Source organism: Amphibalanus amphitrite, unplaced genomic scaffold, assembly GCF_019059575.1.
Source record: "Amphibalanus amphitrite isolate SeventyFive unplaced genomic scaffold, NRLGWU_Aamphi_draft 001398F_arrow, whole genome shotgun sequence".
Classification (NCBI taxonomy): Eukaryota; Metazoa; Arthropoda; class Thecostraca; order Balanomorpha; family Balanidae; genus Amphibalanus; species Amphibalanus amphitrite.
The window spans coordinates 105,303-123,994 of NW_024882891.1; the positions used below are offsets into that span (position 1 = coordinate 105,303).

Here is an 18,692-nt window from a genome sequence, read left to right on the forward strand (position 1 = left end):
AGTTAATTCGGTTTAGAATTAATTAGATTCTAATTCGGGGGTACATAGTGCCTACTCTTCTTTGTTTCCAAGCGCCACAAATGAACGGCATGCGCCAGAAACGCAGCCAAATCTTGCGATTGCGACTGATTGCGACTACGAAATTCATTATTTTGGCGTCAGAGCCTGAAGCGAAAAATACAAGCATATTTATTTCAAAAAGACTTCAGGTTTGTCGAACGGTGTTATGAGAATTTTGATAACAGTACTGCAAAGTTTTTCAGTGATGCCGCAAAAGTGTTGTATCTATCTTCTTTTATTGTGCAGTCGGCGGGACCGATTCAAAGTTGAGTCGTTGCTACTAAAATAGCAGCATATATGGCGTCAGATGATGAACAGGAAAAATAGTTGCGTAAATTTAGACATAAACCACCCCCAAACCATGAATATCTTTTGAAGGCACTATAGACGACCATTAACTAACTAGATGTGATGAAGATCAAATGTAAGGAATGCGCTCATTTTACAAAATTACATGCAAGTACCAAAAAGTGATGTAAGTACTTATTCAACGGTCATTTTCAGCGCTCCCCGCTAACGTGACTTCAAGTTGAGATATTTGCGGCAAGGTACCGAATTGAGCAAAATGGTTTTAATTTACATTATAACTTGTTGTGTTTTGTCAGAAAATGGTCCTAACTCAGATTTTGTGGAAAAAGGTCATTATCTCCCTTTAACGAGTTTCAAAATTCCTTTACCGTTACATCACGCTGCCGCGCTGGCGGGAAAAAAGTTCCCACACATTCATAATACATAGGAACATGGTGATCATCTGGGTCAACTGGCCAGCTTATAATTGGGAAGTTTATAAAAACACGTTTACATGAATGTTTGAAGCCCCGTTTCTCGATAATCTACCCTTAAAAGGCACAGATGTCAAATGTGACATTTTAACTACACCACGCTTACGCAAAGCCACTGTGACGTCACCGTGGCGGTCAAATTTTCCTACTGAACTACCCTGTTAGTAAAGGAATCTCGAGTTCAATCACACATAACATTAGACAAGACTTTTAAATACCGAATAAAGCAACACCTACGGCAGCTTCGCTGTACATATCCGGGAATATCTCCTTCATCTCCTCGCCAGTCTTCCGGTTTCGGTTGCTCGTGAGGCATATCCGCCGAGCCTCCGCCGTGAGGCATATCCGCCGATTCTTTGAGAACAGATGTCTTGTGAGTGACATCGGCGTGCTTTAGCTTGGCACTGAACTTGGCGGTTTCGGTGCAGATGTCTAGCTTCGACTTCTTCGTTTTGGGAAACATCCCCGGCATCCCCTCTTCAGCTGCCGCACGCTTTTTCACAACGATGCCGCCATGGCTCGTCTTTCCGTGTCGATGACGGCTCAGTGACTTTCGACAGTTCTTGAATCTGTTCCGAAGTTTCTGTCGGAAGCTGTTCTTCCGCAGAGTCACCTTTGAGAAAGAAAAAAACCATTTTTTTAATTTCATGGACAGCTTTATCAGGCAGTGAACACTGAACAAGATATAAATACGTTCATTTAACGTGTTTTCTTCTATCGTGATATTGGGAGGATAGAAACAACAAAAAGTAGATGTCCGGATATGACCGTTTTAACCCTCGCCCGTAAACGGCGATCTGCCACCTTCGCCCATGCAGGGGGGGGGGGGTTGGTGCGACCCCCCCCCTTGGCGTTTGAAAACGGTGCGTCGTAGAGCTTAGCGGAAAAAACCAACGGATTGCTCTCGCCGAGATCTCGCGATTGGTGGTATATTTTTTGGTCCTAGGTCAACATTTGACCTACTTTTGACCGGTCAAAGGTCAAATTTTCGGAAAAATAGACTTTTTTCAACTTTCCGCGGCGATTGCGGCAAAACGGTGGGAGATATCGACTTGAAACCTTCACTATCGTGTTCCTTGATCAATTCTCTATCGTTTGGTATGTATTTCGTTTCCCTAGCTCTAAAAATGACGCGTTGGGAGCGCCGGAAGTCGGCAAGGTCACAGTCGGCGGCAGAAATTCGAAAAATCAAAATTTAAATTTTTGAAATCTGATTGTATTTTTGGATTTGGAAGGTCCATTTGCTCCCTATAGAAGCTAATATTGCTGCATATTCCCATTGAGGTGACAAGAATTAGCAAAATAGTGGTTCGGGCGCTTTTCAAAAATAGTACCGGACGCTGTTCCTCTTGTGACGTCATAGCTCCGTGACCTGACCTGACCCGGTCAAGTTTCTTATACCATATGATAGCCAATACTTGCCCCAACATGCATGGGAAGTTTCATCACGATCCATCAACCGATGTCCGTACCACCGGCAGGAAACCTCGGGCGTTGGCACTCAGTTTGTGAAAATCCGGCCGGAGGCTGTTCCCTTTGTGACGTCATAACTCCGTGACCTGACATGACCCGGTCAAATTTTTTTTATCAAAAGATGCGCAAGGTTTGCCCCATAAGGTACCCAAAATTTGGCGGCGCTGCGCGCCGCCGTTTTTGCACTATTTCCTAAAAACCTCAGGGGGGGTTGCACCAACCCCCCCCCTACATGGGCGAGGGTTAATACGATAGGCAATGGGCATTGGACGACTATGGGTAACATCGACCACAAGACAGGAAACATCAACGTGACACAGGAGGAAGCTCGGAGGACCCAATACGTAGCGGCCATGGGTGACAATTTGTCTTCCAGAATTTCATCATCGCGGAAATCTTCGTCCGCAAATCTACGTCAACGCATTTCTTGGATTGTATGGTCATACTACGGATTACTGTAAAGTCATACTAACAAAACACAAAGTATACAGTAATTTCAGCTTACCTTCGAGGACTGGGACGCTTGCTCGGTTCTCTGACAGAAGGCCTTGGTTCTGACGACTTGAGCACAATGGCGGTCGCGAATGGTCGCGAACTGCAGAGACATTCCGAAAATATTATTCTTGGAATAATACTGTGCTGGACGAATAGATTAATCACTTTTAGATTAGTTATGTCACAACGGAATAGGATTATCAAGAAAGTGATACAGTATTGCTTGAAATACGCTCCAGAATACTCCCGAAGAATAATGTTAGTAATGCTACCACATAATATTACTCCATGGTTATAAAATTATTGTCCGAACATGATAGTTTTATCACGAAGGAAGTAATTTTTACACCTACATGAGAATAGTTTTATTCTGTCGCGTCAATTTATCAGCCGTAATGGAGTATAAAAATTACCCTAATTACTCCACAGCGGTTTATTTTTATGCAGTTTTGATAAAAGTACTCTAGCTGTCAATTTTATTACCATCTAATGGGAGTTCAGCACAAATATATTCCAATGACCTTGTTTATCACTGTGAAATAAGCTAAAATTACCCCATGCCTCTTTGAGACTGATGTAAATTTATAACCCGAAAGAATAAAAAGGACACGTGATAAAATTAGAAGATAAAATTAGCACTTCCTAAAACACAAAAGAGATGATTATAGTACCAGGTTTAAGAATAACTATCAAAAACGCCCTTAATGCAATGCAGAGAGTAACAATACGCTACAAAACATAATCATTATATGCCATTGGTGCGTGATTATTCGCCAAACTGGAGTGGAAAAACTCCAAAAATAGCTCTCTAGGTGTAAGTTTTTTTTCAGTGCAGTGTCGAGCTCTTCCGGGTACAAAAGGCGGTGAATTCCGTACGTCATACATTGGTTTTATAACATTGGCCGAACGCAAAGTTTAAACAGAGTCGAACACCTTAGTAAACTAGCCTGCAAAGGCCAACTACTAAAATAAAAAGATCAAAGGCACCGACACGACCAGACTCACATTTTGCCGCGGGTGAAGAAGTGCCGCATTGATGTTTTCGTCGCCCTTCCGCAAACGCTTGCAGATTCTGTCTCTTTTCGGCCGTGTCGTGACTGGTCTGTTTGGAAACGCCGGAAGCGAAATGGCCAGTGACGTGTGACGATTTTCAGCAGTGTCACACTCCGCAGCGTTTGCGCCTCGTCCTTTCGTCTTTCATTTCTACCAAAACTCATGTTAGCGTCACTGACTCTTTCCCCTGCAGGCCAACCACCTGCACCGAGGGCCACAACATCTCCCGAACCCACTCTGGGGCGCAGTAGGGATCTCTGTTTTCGGTTATCTTGTTTTGGTGACCTCAGTCTTATCCCTGGATCACGCCTTTTCTGTCGGCGAGGGTCGCTGTCCAGCCCCCTTCGCGGCTCCACCGCACCCACTAATTATCGAATTGTTACTCATTCGGAATCTGTCTAGTGTCTACAATCAAGTCTCCCTCTCTTCGGCACCAGGGTAGGTGGGCGGAGGTTTGTAACGCCAACTCAAAACACCATTTTCCCGGTTCCCTGGGCCGACCGGTCGTAGCGTTCATTACAGCATTTTACCTGTGGGAAGCGGGACCCGCCCTCTCGGAAACCGGCGGGAGGCCGGACCGACGCCGACACGCCCAATTTTCGGGCCGACCCAATTTACTATCGCCCGGACGTGCGTGTTGAGGTGCTGGGATGAATGAGCGCTGTCCCACGGGCGCCTCGCGCTGGGGCGCTGATGGTGAGCGTGGTCCCTGCCGCAGGCGAGTGCACTTCTCACGATGATAGCCGCACTCACAAGGCGGAAATTTCGCACGCACACGCGATTCCGTAGAGACGTGCGTTAGCTTCCGGGCTATGAACCTCCAGTAGTAAGTAGTTGGAAAGAATCTATAAGAGCACCGTAATGTTAATGGCTACCGATCATATCGAAATTAATCGATAGTTTTTTTTCGAAAAACACAACAAATATGCAAGTCGGTTTTACGGTTGCCTTCCCTACATGAAAATTTGAATAATTGGATGTAATTTGATTGGTGAATGGGTAATAACATTTATCATCTGTCGTTACATCCAAGCCTATAATTTCGGTAAATTTTAACGATCCATTGAAAGGAGCACAACACATGGCCAACTCGCAGTTTCCATTGGCTTACTACCTACAATATCCGGACTTCATTTGCCGCTAGGGCGACGCAGCGCTAGCCGCTGTACGTTCCACGAGCGCCGTTTATGAGCGCTAACTGCGGCGCAAATTCCTCTTTGACCATGCGTGTGTTTGTGCGTGTTTGTGTGCGTGTTTCCTCCGCCGATCCGGCCCGCCCTGTGCGTGTTCGAGGGTCTCCGTCAGCGTCAGTGAACACAATAGCAGCCTTCTGATTGGTGGGCGGCCGGCTAAATCGGGCGGAAATGAGCTGATCACGGTCGCCGGTGGGCACGTGCAGAGCTCATCAGTCAAGTGACGATGCCCGCCCCCTCCCCCCTCCCCCCCCCTCCGGGATGGGGTCGAAACAAAGGCAGACGGGTGGCTAGCGTGGCTGTCCACGCACGCTGCCACCCCCGTTTTACGCCACTGTGAACGGGGCTAGAATTAGACGAGGGTTTATTGTTAGAAAAGGAGATAAATTGAGAACTGAACATTCACCTAACAGATAAGAATTACGTATTTGTTTATTACCAATGATGTTATATAATAGAAAATGGGGACTCGTGTCTCGTGGTCTGATATCTAAACATGGGTACCGGCTGTTTGTTCCATCGCGACAGACCTAAGAATTGGGACTTCTTTCAATCGAATGTTTGCTGCTGGACAAATGTATGCGCCGACAGCTATAATTCAACATTCTTGTGCTGCCGTCTCTCCACCCTAACATGCCATCTCACTTTGTCAATTATCGGCCACCGGCTTTTGCCACCGATGTGAGGCATCTCCGCCTTGCTAAAGATCTGTCAAACATCGTGCGATTAACTGGAGACCCGTCGAACTCGTGTGCTACTGCAGCTTGTCAAACATTTCTTGCGATGTTCGCTGTTCACTGGTCTAGTTTCAGACGACCCTGAAGTTGTCGTTGGACTTCAATCAGAACGTGATGCAGCCTAGCAACGGCATTTTACATTGCTTTCCCGTATTGACCATCGCATGCCATTCAACATTCATGCTCTAATTGGTATGTTTTAGCAAGGGACACCATGCATTAAAATGCCAACGGACATGCATGGTACCTTTTGATCGCCATTTAAACCGCCTGTCATTTTGTTGATCTCTTTGCAACATCGACGTTGCTGGTTATGACTCGTCAATGTTCCTGTCGGCTCGCTTTGATCTACTATCGTTTACCGACATATGACACGCGTTCAGTCGCAACACGCTTCTCTGCTGCTCTCTAGTCTAGTCTCTACAACAGTCGCCGTAGTGATATACACCAACCGGATCTGGCAGTGTTTGAACAGCATACAGACGCCAGCTGCGCCCCCCCCCCCCAATTTAACCCTCCCCTCTCCTCCCCTCCCCAGAGTGGCCCCGCCATGGCACGTAGGCGCCCGCCACCCGAGTAATTCATTGTCCAATTAGGTCAGAAATCAAACGGCTCCGAGCCGCCTCCCACCTGCCAGGCGCGTGTGGAAACTCCAACGGCTGTGTGGACAAACAGCTGCGTGGTGCAGCGGGCTGCCACCTGTGGACTGTGGAACTGTGGGATCTGTGGGATCTGTGGGTGTGGATTGTGGGGTTGTGGACCGTTTGTGGGAAAGGTTGTGAACAATTGGAGTTGGACGGGGGAGGTGACCCCGGGAACATGTATTTGATTTGACTTCAAAAGCGTGAGGACATGAATGAGCTGATGATGGGCTGCCAAAAATCTGGAATTATGTATTTTATAAATGTGAATTATTGTTACTGAAAGGATCGTTCTATGGAAAAACGCGATGCAAAAAAAGTGAATTTATTTTCACCAGCCGAGTGGTATCCTCGGGTGGATCCTCAACTGTCGCCAACTCTTATCGCATTCGGAGGTCACTCGGGGATGTGCAGCTGACCGCAGTGTCCGGAGAAATATTACGGCCCCATCCGTCCCCCCCCCTCTCCGGAACGGGGGGGGGCGGATGTGGCACCACCATGACCGGAAGGTAGACAATCTCCTCGGTGGTTCGGGAATCCTCGACCTCGCCTCTAACACTTGTGATGTAACGAGTCTTATGCAACGCGCGTCAACTTTAAAACCCTGCAGTTTTTTGTTTTTATGTTTTTTGTTCGAATGGCACCTTCTGTCTGATGAATTTGGTCTTCATCAGGAGGTTCCCACTCCCCACTTCCCCAGCGTTCTTCTCTGGCATCATGGCATGCTGTTGTGCCTTGCGGGCACGCTGCGAGGCCAGCAGAGGTCGGCGCACCGTTTTGTCGCTCCATCTGAAGGGGTGACGCCGGCGTTCAACCTCTCTGATGGCGACGGAGATTGGTTTCAGCACGCGCAACGGACGCTCTTCACGACTCGCGCTGACAAAGCCGCTGTCCCGGCGGCCATTTGAGGCTCGTTGTTGCGTTGGATAGGAACAGGTGTGGTCCGGCTGCGCGCATTTCGGCCGCGCCGCTGTCGGTTTTTATACAGAACTTTGATTACGATCACGGCAGCCGGATCCATCAAAATTAGTCGGCCTTGGCGATGGTGGCGCTCCTAGCGGCCGGTGGACGAACTAGTGTATGGGAGCCGGTCTGCACCTGGGCGGGGTGACAGAAGGGAGGGGTGGAGAGGGCGGGGGTGAATAGGAGCGTGACATTTGCGCCCGTAATGAATGGCCCAGCTGTGTCGGCAGCGCTCAGGCCGCCTAATGACCGACCAGAATCCATTACACACGGCCGCCTTATTAAGTCGCCCCAGGACTAATTGCGGCGCCGGAGATAATCGCGTCAATTATCGCCGATTCCGCTCCAAGATGTTACCGGGCGGCGTCTCGCATCGGCGCCTCCTCTCATCACCTGCTCTTATCGCGCCTCCCACAGAGCTATATTTAGGCCCGGAGCGATACCACGCCCAATTGAGGAACATCTGTCTTCCCGGCCCGATTGGACCGCCCAGTGTGAACTCATGAGGAAAACTACATCTGAAGCAGCAGCCGCAGTTCGCACCTTAGAGAAAATAGTACACATTTTCTCATACACATGCGCAATGCGTATGAACCAGCAAGTTTGACGCCGCTTATTAGAGCGTAAATGGCAGCTAATGGCTCACCTATAGGTCCGGTGGTTCCATGTTGTTAGTTGTAAGCACCCGAGCCTGACCTACCGGCAGTGCCAGCGCGCCAGTGCTACTGCGCCCGTCTAGTGTGAAGGCTGACCCCCCCCCCCCCCCCGGGTCGCCGGCCGAACGGAAGGGGCGGGTCTGTAGTGTGTGCCCCCACGGCCGGCCCCTCACACACTCAGCCGTGACGTGACGTGTAATGTGACCTGACGTGATTCTTTAGCCGTGACGGCGTGACGCAGGGCATGGCAGTGTTGCGACCGATCGGCACACTTCTGAGTTCTGTGCATTTAAACATTATGCATATGTCTTCGGTGCAGCACACTCCTAGTTGGTGTGAGGATGAATCGAATGACATCTCACTGTCAACCGAACGTTCTACAACTCAACCGCTCCTCGAATCCTTCCGTTCCCACTTCCCAGCCGATTGACTGCCGGTACCATCTGGTTTGGCTCAACGTCCAACAACCACAGCTTATGGCCGGAGTGGTCAGCGCAGTTCCCAGCCATTCTCTCACGGCTACCCCTCGGTTCGTGTTACCATGGCAACCGTGACGTCGTTAACCTTAGCGTTGGCGGAAACGGCTCTGCGGTCCGTCAAAACGCCCGAAAACCACGCATACACCCACCCGGCACCCAAAACTCTATACACCCACTCGGCCATCCCCAGTGTTTATTGGTTCTGCAGTCTAGCCGACCGTGTGTTTTGCGCCCCCTCCATGGCCCATTTTCCCTGGGGAATATCCGCGTGACGGGCATCTGTTCGATGTCTACGCCCCGGTTATTTTTCCCCAGTGATGAGAGGTGCTTGTGTGGAACCGCTTATCTACCGTAACAGTACTTGGCAAGTTACATAAACGTAAACGTGGTGTGTTTAGTTCGCACCGGACTGATCGCTCCTTTACGGCAACTGTTTGTTTTTGTATCACCAAACCTGCTTAGTGCTTACTGACGGTCCCCATACTCCACAGCAATAGGAGCCATAACTAACCTTTTGGCAGTGTTAGCTCAGCTGATAGATAAAGTGTCGCTGCATCTAACCCATCTTCTCTCTTGTCCCCAGGCGTTGAAGAAAGCCACCGAAGCCAGCAAGGAGCGTCGCCGTTTCCTGCGTATGTCGAGCACCAACCTGTCGACTCTGAGCTCTGGACCGGGCACTCCGGCTGCCCTGAGGTCCTCCACGGCTCTTAGCGACTCCAGCCCTGCCATCGACCGTCTCTGTGAGAGGATAGAGCGCGAGGTGTGGGGAGGCAGCGGCGGCGGATCGGCCGGTCGGCTCATGAGGCGACAGAAGAGTGAGCTGGATGCTGGTATGGTGCTCAGGAGACAGATGCACTATGCCAGTCAGAAGCGGCTCAACAGGCATAGCAGTGAGTGGGGGAGGGAGAGAGAGGGAGGGAGAGAGAGAGAGTGAGAGAGAGAGAAAAAAAACAGCAAAGCAGGGCAGAGCAGAGCAGGAAAGGACAAAGCAAAGCCGAGCAAAGCAGAGCAGAATAGTGACAGTAGGCATAGGGAAACATTGATAACTGTGATATGATCGATGTGGGAGCGCGGGAGGAGGGCCCACCGCGCAGCTGTCAATGAAGCGTTTATCAGATGCCCCATGGCCTGTGATTTCCTCAGCGCCACCGCCTTATGACGTGGCGGGCGGGAAAAACGGTCATTACTCAATCAGATAATGTCCACAGTCCGCTGACCTCGTGCGTTATCAATCGCGGGCTTACGGTATGGTTCATTTGTTACAGTGATGCCGGAGGTGGATATCTACGATACGAAGTCGAAAATGCGGAACGACTCGTCGCGTCATAGTGCCAACAGGAGACACAACGACTCGTTGGACTCGGCAGGTGAGCTAGGCCGCACCAGGGAAGAGTGGTCGTGTCACTTTGCATGTTCTTGTTTTTTTTCTGAACTCAGTCTATAGTTCTTTCAGTGTTTTTATCTAATGTTTCCTTTCCTTGAAAGCAGTACAGCAAGTGTGCGACTAATTTATCGTAACAAATTATTGTTGCATCTTTGTAACGCATGCTAAAGGCAATGTCACTTCCATTTATAATGTTTAAGATGCTATTTGGTATGTGGGCACATTCAATTTAATAATGATAGCCGCTGACCTCTGTCTGACCTCTGTTTGTCCTCAGGGCACTCTCCGTCCACCACTCCATCTAAGTCGTCCATGAGCAGCACAGAGGGCGCTGAGGTGCTGCTGCGCCGCGCGGCCGCAGGTGGCGCTGGCGGCAGTCCCGCGTTCGGTCCAGATGGCACCACCGTCGTGCTGCGCACCAGCTCGGTGCGAAGACGGGGTCGGGGTCGTGCGCCGGCTGGGGTGCACGGTGACCAGATCAGGCCGCACAGCATCCTGTGTGACACGCCGTCAGACCCTACTGAGGTGGTGCTCAGGAGAAAAGGTCAGTGGTGGCTCCGGCGGCAGCGTCAACTCGGGAAGGGCGGGCGTCGTACTTACGTTTAGTTAGTTTCAAACTTCAAAGAGGTGCAAGTTACGTTTTGTTTGTAAATTGTTTCTTTATATCGGAACTGCATCTACCATGGAGCCATTCAAAACTGTACGTGTTATGAGATTTCCCAAGCTTCTACGTTTTGAAATAAATATAAATGTTTCTACACTTCAAATGTCTACCTTTAACGGGGAAATGAGCGTTATTTCCTGGTCAAAGATTTTAGCAAGTCGTGCCTGTTCGAGCGAAGTTGTCGGATGTTGGCTCAGTGTCTGCCACAACCATAACGAACGTCGTTTTTTAGCCACCGTGTTGCCCTCGACTAACGTTCTCCCTCCGTGTCTCTTCCACAGACCACACCAGCGCCGTGCGACAGGAGGTGAAGGCACAGAACCGGCGCAGCTGCGACCTATCGCTTCTCAAACGGCGCTCTGCTTACCTGACCCAGTACGAGTACTGAGGTCGAGCACCGGCCGTGAAAACCCAGCTCTAGGCTAGGCCACGAGCTCAGTACTTGGACGACATCGTAGCAGCGGCATGACTCAGTGCTTCAACTGGAGTGATTGGGTTCAGTTGTCGGACGCTGCGGATTGCGGAAGCTCGTGTCGGGGCATGGATCTTTTCGCTAATGGAAAGTGGAAAACTATGACGGTCAGTTGTGTTTCCCGTGAAGTGAGCGACGGTGAAAGACAGTGCTGCCACCTGTGCTGCCATATGTGCTGCCACCGACGCATGAGGTGTTACACCTGCTTTCCGTCGCTGGAATGTTTATGAACATGTAACGCCTGCCAGTATGAGTATGTATTTGTTTAGAGTGTGTGACAGTCAATGCTGAGGCTCAGATCAGTGGACCAGCTCAGTCTCAGTCTCAGCTCGGACTTAAGTCGGCGGATTGATTCGCTCAGTCGGAGCCAGTCTGGGGTCAGTTCAGGCCAGGACTGCCGCGATCCTTGGATGGCTAAGTATTTAGGCTAAATTATCGGTTTCCCGCTGACGTACGTGACTGCTGTTTCTTATATTATCTTGACGGACGTGGTACCTATGTTTTGTCACAAGAGACGTTTAATTGATCGGACATTTGTTGTATCGGGACATAAAGACTAACTTAATGATTTAATCGGACAATCGCTAATGTATTTACTATGATTTGTGTATGCTTTTGGTATGACGAAGATGATGGTTATATGATCGTTTGATGTGACTTGGCAATAATGTGTATGTTCTGAATGTGAAACAACCACTTGCTGTTCTCAAACGATATAATGCAAAATAATCGCACGTCACAAATTGTGTCACTTGTTACCGATTTATATTCATTTTTATTACCCTATCTGGTAAACTACTGCAGTGTTCAGTGTTCACTGTTTAACGATAAAAGACCTCTGTAATGCTGGATATATGTAACGTCTTACTGATCAGGATAATTCGTGTCTCTCTGGGTTTTCTGCTGATGTGCTCCTTGTCTTGTTTGTCGTATACATACTCCGAAGTAAGTCAGATTGTGATATAAGTTCGGTGTTGCCAATATACTTATTGTCTTATTCCACTGTATTTGTGCAGGTTTTCTTTGCAGAGCTGGGTATGACCGATTCATCTTCGTACAATCACGCGCCTTTAGTAAGGCAGGAAAAAGGCGCGAACAAATTATTTTATGAGTGATGTGATGGGTGAGTGATGGGTACGCACATTCCTTTCAATGAGATGGAGACCTTAGGCCAAATCTCACAATACATTCGCAAGAGAACTATTGCATAAAAAAGCTATCAAATGTTTTTTGGCGAAGTGTTGGAACGTGCTATATTAGTTCCCGAGCTATGAGCCAGGGCCTTCAAGAACATCGATATCGGGACATTCTTGCCTTCGATGACCTCTAGGGACCTTGAACCTTTGACCAGACCAAAAATAATCATCTAAGTACTTTATACGTTATTTTCGACGCTCTTTCGAACACAATTTATCGCCCTTGTATCCCAGGAGGTGGGCTATAAAGGTGCATAAATACTCCCCCTCGTTGCGTTACGTCAGACCATTGTCAACATGGTGCGAATAATCACTGTTCGATCACGGTTACTACATAGATCATGGTTGGAATGAATGTCATGTGACTCAGGCCGCCAGGCCAGGCCACGGCGGTAAACGGTCCCATCTCGATACTAGCAATGGGTTACCGTTTTCTGTTACGCAGGCAGCGAGCACCGCCAGAGCAACACAATAATTGGTGGAACTTGTTTACCGGCCCACGGCGCTCCCATTCTGTGTGACCTTTCCCGGCGAGTGCTGGCAAAGCACCTGCCACGATGCAATTCGCCATTTCCAATTATCTGGTGAGAGCCGCCTCCGGCCCCGGCAATCGACCGTGCTCATACGCCGCCCGGGGGCTCTTGCCAGAACTCACCGTGTAGCCGCCACTACCGCCACCGCTACCACCGCTACCGCGCTACTACCGCTCCATCTACTGCCACCGCAACTGCTACACCCACCGCTACCGCCATCGCTACTGCCGCCTCCATCGCTACTGCCACCGCCACCGCCACCATCTTCAACGACGCCCCGTCCCATCATGACGTCGTATCAGTGCTTCGTGTCGTTCCATTTCAACCATGCACCATGACTGAACTGCACCATCAGGGCTACTACCTGCGTTACCATCTCCCCAGTCCCCACCACCGTCTCCCCTACCATCCTCTTCCCACCAGTGTCCGTCTTATCACCACCGTCTTCCCACCACATCGCCGTCTCCCACCACAGTCCCTATAAAACGTCTCTCACCAAACACAACGCTAACCGTCTCCGCCGCACTCAGCAGTAACCGTCTCCCACAAAACACAACACTCACCGTCTCCCACAAAACACAGCAGTGACCGTCTCCCATTGAATCCAGCAGCTTCCGTCTCTCATCAAATTCAACAGCTGCCCCGAATCTACAGCTCCCAACAAAACTCAATTGGCAAAAGCCACCTACCACCAAACCCAATAGCCTCAGTCTTCCACTAAGCCCCGGCATGTCGCCACCGCGAGGCAATCGTTCTCATGCTGAGGCGGAGCAATCCATTACCCTGGAGGCTCGGAAGTCGGAGCTCTCTGAATGTGAAAATTCTCGCCGAATGTCGCCGCCGCGCCACCAACGCCTCTGTGACTGTCACCGGTGGCCCCGGAGCTATTCAGACTGACTGCGGGCGATATCTATTTTCCGGCTGTCAGGTGGAGGAGAAACACTCAGTCACCGCTGGGGTGGTGTTTGGAAAAGGGATCAAAGAGACGGCTAGACTTTTTGTAGACTAAGAAAGAGATACCTATGCTGATGTAGTAGGTTAGGTATGTATGTGTCTTGTCCTATGGTGCACGCTAATTCTCCCGGCGTAAGCTATATGACTTAAAAAGATGACTTATCGCTCCATTTCCAATAAAATAAATGATAGTCATTTATATTGAGGACATGTCAGTGCCAACTGCTTTCGAGCTTTCTTAATCCGCGGTGCATCTTGGCAAATATAACATGAGGTTAGACGTTCATCCCCTTTGGTACGTAAACGTATGCATTTACGTAAGGTCAACTGGCGTAACCATTGCAATTGCAACTTGCATGTAACTTCTTGAGTTATGTTACGACTTGCATATTTATGTTGTCCTGTGTCATCACTTTCCAATCTATCCTGACAATATACGACCATTTTTTTTAACGCTGGAAGTGAAATCGTTACGTTTTATCAAATGTCAAGGCTGTAGACGACTGACGGCTTTCCGGGGCCGAATCTCAAACGACTAAGGCCGCGTTCCCACTACGACCGTTCAACATCGTAAATTGCAAGAACGGGAGAAAACGGACGAGATCGTTGATCTAGAGACTTTTCTAAAAAAGTTGAACACTTCCCTAGATCTGGTATACGGGGCAAGATGGGGAAACATCGTAAGACATCGGCAAACGGCTTGGACAAAGCCGGTTGAGAGGAGCGATGATGAAGGAGGGATCGGCACAATAAGCTATTGTAAAAAAGTTCAGAATATAGGTAGTTGACGTGGTAAAAGATCCCATGCAACTGAATGAATGATAAAATTAGAAAAAAAAAACTTAAAAGTTATCGGTGTGTTAAAAGTACCTACGCGAGCATGAGAAAATCTATCAGCAATGTCAACGAAAAGCATTCACAGCTGTGATAACGACAATCTATTGACTTTTGAAGAGAAAATGTGTGCAGTTGATATAACTCATTGTGGTTTTGCTGTGAATACCTTCGGGAAGCTGTAACCGATAAATTGCAAGTTCCGATGATTTCTTTACAGTTTATTGTGGCAATCCTCGAAAAAACATCCAGCAAGTTGAAGCAGGCTGCAACGCAACTGAATTTGCCGACACAGGTTCAGCGATTTAGGTATACGAGTGCAAGTATATGGAGCCGGAATTCCAACTTACAGCAGTGTCACAGCTCATGTCACCATCATCATGTGACTACGCCATCTCGTCAGGCGATGCTAGAATTGTATAAAGGCAATTATACTAATATCAACTGAAAGACGAGAAACACTTATGAGTTCAGCAAGGAAACTGACGCCGTGTGCTCAATGAAGATAAACGAGTGTATTCGAGCACAACGGTTGTTCACAGCAGATGGTGGCAACTGTCGACGTTTGTCTGACTCTGCAGTGGAATAGCGAGGATCATTCGCTCAAGAGTCGCATGCGATGTGCATAACAAGGACCAGACAGCCCAATGACAATCACATGCTTCGCATGTGGTCGTCCCAATCACATGGCGCGGTCCAGATGGCCTTGATCCAGAAGACACTGTGATTGTTTGAGCCTCGAATGAGGCCCTCAGTGACGATCCGACGGCGGAAGCTGCGTGTGTTGAACGAGGAGTGGCCGCCCGTTTGAGGTCATAAGTGAGCGACGACGCCGGTGGCCACGATTGTCGGAAACTCTCCCTTTAGTTTCACAAGAGCAAGTGCTGCTATGCAGCTATGTATCACTGTTAGATGATGTAAATAAACGTTTGTTATTTGCGCCGCATTTGCAGTGGCATGACATTATTTGTAAGATTCTTATTTTCCAGGCGCTGATGGTAGGTAAATGAATAAATTGCACTAGACCTACGGTAAACCTGCCGAAAAGTTGTTATTCATCGCCACTTAGCGCTCGCCCACATCTACATATGTATATAATTAGAGTTATATAGCCTTTATCTGCAAAAATGCACCACCTTTCATGCCTTGCTGCTTGTCTTCTCACTTTGAATATCAAGAACAGGGGCGGCGGATTCGGGGGGGCAGGGGGGGGCAGCTGCCCCCCCTGGCAAAATCGTGGGGGGGCAAAAGTATCTTTTTGCCCCCCCATAATTTGTGACAAAGCTTAGACAAGAAACCATATACCTGATTATTCTGTTCGATCATCTGAAGATGTAACCAGATGCCCATATACTTTCATACGTTGCCTTTCTTAAATGGCAGGCGTTCGCGTTCAATTGAAGTTTTCCTCTCTTCAACCTAGTTTTGGAGGCATTATAAGCGTCAACGTGACGCAGCGGCAGCCCAAGCCTTCAGTGACCGCTTACAGGGGCGACAGATACAGGCAGAGGAGGCATCGTCCCCTAATAAACTTTTGGAGGAGGGGCAAACGTATATTCTTGCCCCTCCATAGTTTGTGCCCTAAACATGAGAAAAATTTCCATAATCTGATATTGCAGCTATGCGCTCCTACAGTTTGTCCAACGGTGCCTTTTGAGTTTTGAATATGTGTAAATGCTAACCATTTCCGCTTTATATCATTTTTTGTCTTTTTAGATTCGATTTAGAGATACTTTAGGTGTGCAAGAGACGCAACTCATACCTTCAGTGGTCATTTGCCGCTATTTTGTACCTACATAAATGCCAAATCGCAAGTGAGCGGAGACGGAAGGGCTAGCCATTCGCTTGCGGGTAGTTAGGACTGATGAGCGCTCATAATAAGCCACTCCCCTGATTTTTTCAAGCGCAACAGTTTCCAGCGCATAAAATGGTAAACGCCGAGGTCGTACACATTGAGCACATTGACCAATGCACGGTATGGTATGACACCCAAAGGCCAGTCATCAGAGATCTGCTTTGGGCATTCGGAGGCTTGTGTGGGGCCAGTGTTAAAACTGGATGTTCACAGTTCAGTATCCGCCTTATTTCAGTTTTCACTATCAAAAAAGTAAAAATTAATGATGGAGACTTTTGAGGGTTAGGGCACTGATCATTAGTGGGCCCCCCTCTGTCTAAAGGCTGGCTATAGAGTAAAGAGCATCAAACACGAACAGTAGCGGCGGACTTTTGGTTCTATTCTTTCCTTGCAACGCCCATAGGGCTAACGTTAAAATGCCAAAATCAAAGGGGTGCACGGTGCCCCGGTCAGGGCTGCGGAGTCGATGGATTTTCGGCGACTCCGACTCCGACTCCGGCTTTCAAAAACCAGCTCCGACTCCGACTCCGGGCAGAATTGTCGACTCCGACCGACTCCAACTCCCGACTCCGACTCCGCAGACGTAGCAGGACTGCGGAGTCGACAGATTTTCGGTGACTCCGACTCCGACTCCGGCTCGGGTTTCTAAAATCGACTCCGACTCCGACTCCGACTCCGGTCACAACTGTCGACTCCGACCGACTCCGACTCCGACTCCGACTCCGCAGCCCTGGCCCCGGTGCCCTCCCCGTTCCGCCGCCTATGAACACGAAAGTAAAATCTAAGGCATTTTGGAAAAATGAGTATGCCCCGCAGCGTCCGATAACTACCACCTTCCAGTGGGTCAAGCCAACGGGACCCAAGTCTATAATGTCACTTAACGATAGCACTAACCATGTCTCACTTTTGGTTGAAATCTGTTCCGAATGGTTTCGGCCACAGACTGGCTGCACTGAGGTCGTTTGGTATGTGCAACTGTAATTAAAGCCACCTGAGGTGCCCTGACACCAGGCTGAAGCTGGGTTGGAAATGCTTGGTCTTTGCAGATATCACTGGCCGCTGATTTTCGAGTGCCTGAACCGGTAGATGTCGTGGCAAAATTGGATGTGATAATTTGGACCTTACCGCAGTCAGCGCACCCTAAAGCCCTAATAAAGAAGCGCCCCACCCAGAGCTTCTGGATTCTCGTTCCAGTCCACCGTTCCTTCACCCCAGCCCGCCGCCGGCGCCGCGCTCCCTCACCTCAGCCCTCCGTTCCCAGCTTGACGAGCGTTTGGGCCTTAGTTAAGCTTTGCTGTAGGCTTACTGTATGTATAAACCCATCGAGACAGCCCGTCTCGGTGAGCTTATTCGGCGAACTACTGCCTTGGGGAGGGTTTCTGGCGGATCGCTGTCCCAATAGGTTTAGATGCGACCGACTGTCTCTGAATGTTTGAGCGGTCTCCTCCCGCTGTGAGCTAGTTTCAGTTGATATCTGTCTCAGAAATACTTTTTAAAGGAAGGTTAAACGGAAATCGAACGTAAAATGAACAGAGGAAATGGTAACGAGTTACATCGTCCACTGGCGGATCCAGGGAGCGGGCATTTAAAGCAAATATTTACTCCCCCTCCCCCTGGCCTCTGCATCGCCCGAAATAGACAAAACGTACCTTATGTTTCCTAATAAAAACACTTTTATCAGATTTTTTTTGCTATATGCTGTTCAGCAGTAGGTCCGTATGGAATCGAAATCCGAGGAGTTTTTGGATTTTGGACACTTTTTGGGGGGTATGTCCCCTACAGCGTCGAAAACGCCTTTCTGGATCCGCCTATGACATCATCTCGACTGGGATCTTGCCCCCCCACGCCAAAATCGAATCCGCCGCCACTGATCAAGAAACTTCCCAAAAAGGGCTTCCTGCTCTATGCACTGCCTAAAAATGCTTATTACTGTTATTTAATATCTGCACAAACCTTCAAGAACGTTCAAAAAGTTGAACACTGTTCAACTTTTTGGCGACTTCACCAACCAACCAACATGGGGACACTGAACTCTAATATATACTGGAAGGAGCATTGGTGACTTGTTTTTGTCTATCGATTTCCGCCATGTTGTGTATACCAGAAATATAAATTGCATGTACGGTAGCAGAGGTGCAGTTTAGTGAGAGGTACACTACTCAAAAGTGCTGCTGCTTCATGCTTGCAGTTTGATTGCAGTGATCAACTTTTCAAGACTTTGGTATACACAACATGGCGGAAATCGTTAGACATTCTGGCCCATATACG

At 48.8% G+C, this 18,692-nt stretch overlaps 1 protein-coding gene across 2 annotated transcripts in view; it reads left to right on the forward strand.

Annotated features, from left to right (window-relative positions):
* LOC122372770 overlaps positions 1–12,054 on the forward strand; it is a 37,158-nt gene extending 25,104 nt beyond the window's left edge. For both annotated transcript variants that reach the window (XM_043350327.1, XM_043350328.1), the window contains 4 exons: positions 9,116–9,422; positions 9,798–9,899; positions 10,194–10,460; positions 10,862–12,054. In XM_043350327.1, the coding sequence (XP_043206262.1) occupies positions 9,116–9,422; positions 9,798–9,899; positions 10,194–10,460; positions 10,862–10,968 (783 nt within the window). In that variant the 3' untranslated portion in view covers positions 10,969–12,054. The remainder of the gene's footprint in view (positions 1–9,115; positions 9,423–9,797; positions 9,900–10,193; positions 10,461–10,861) is intronic.
* Positions 12,055–18,692: the final 6,638 nt, after the last annotated feature.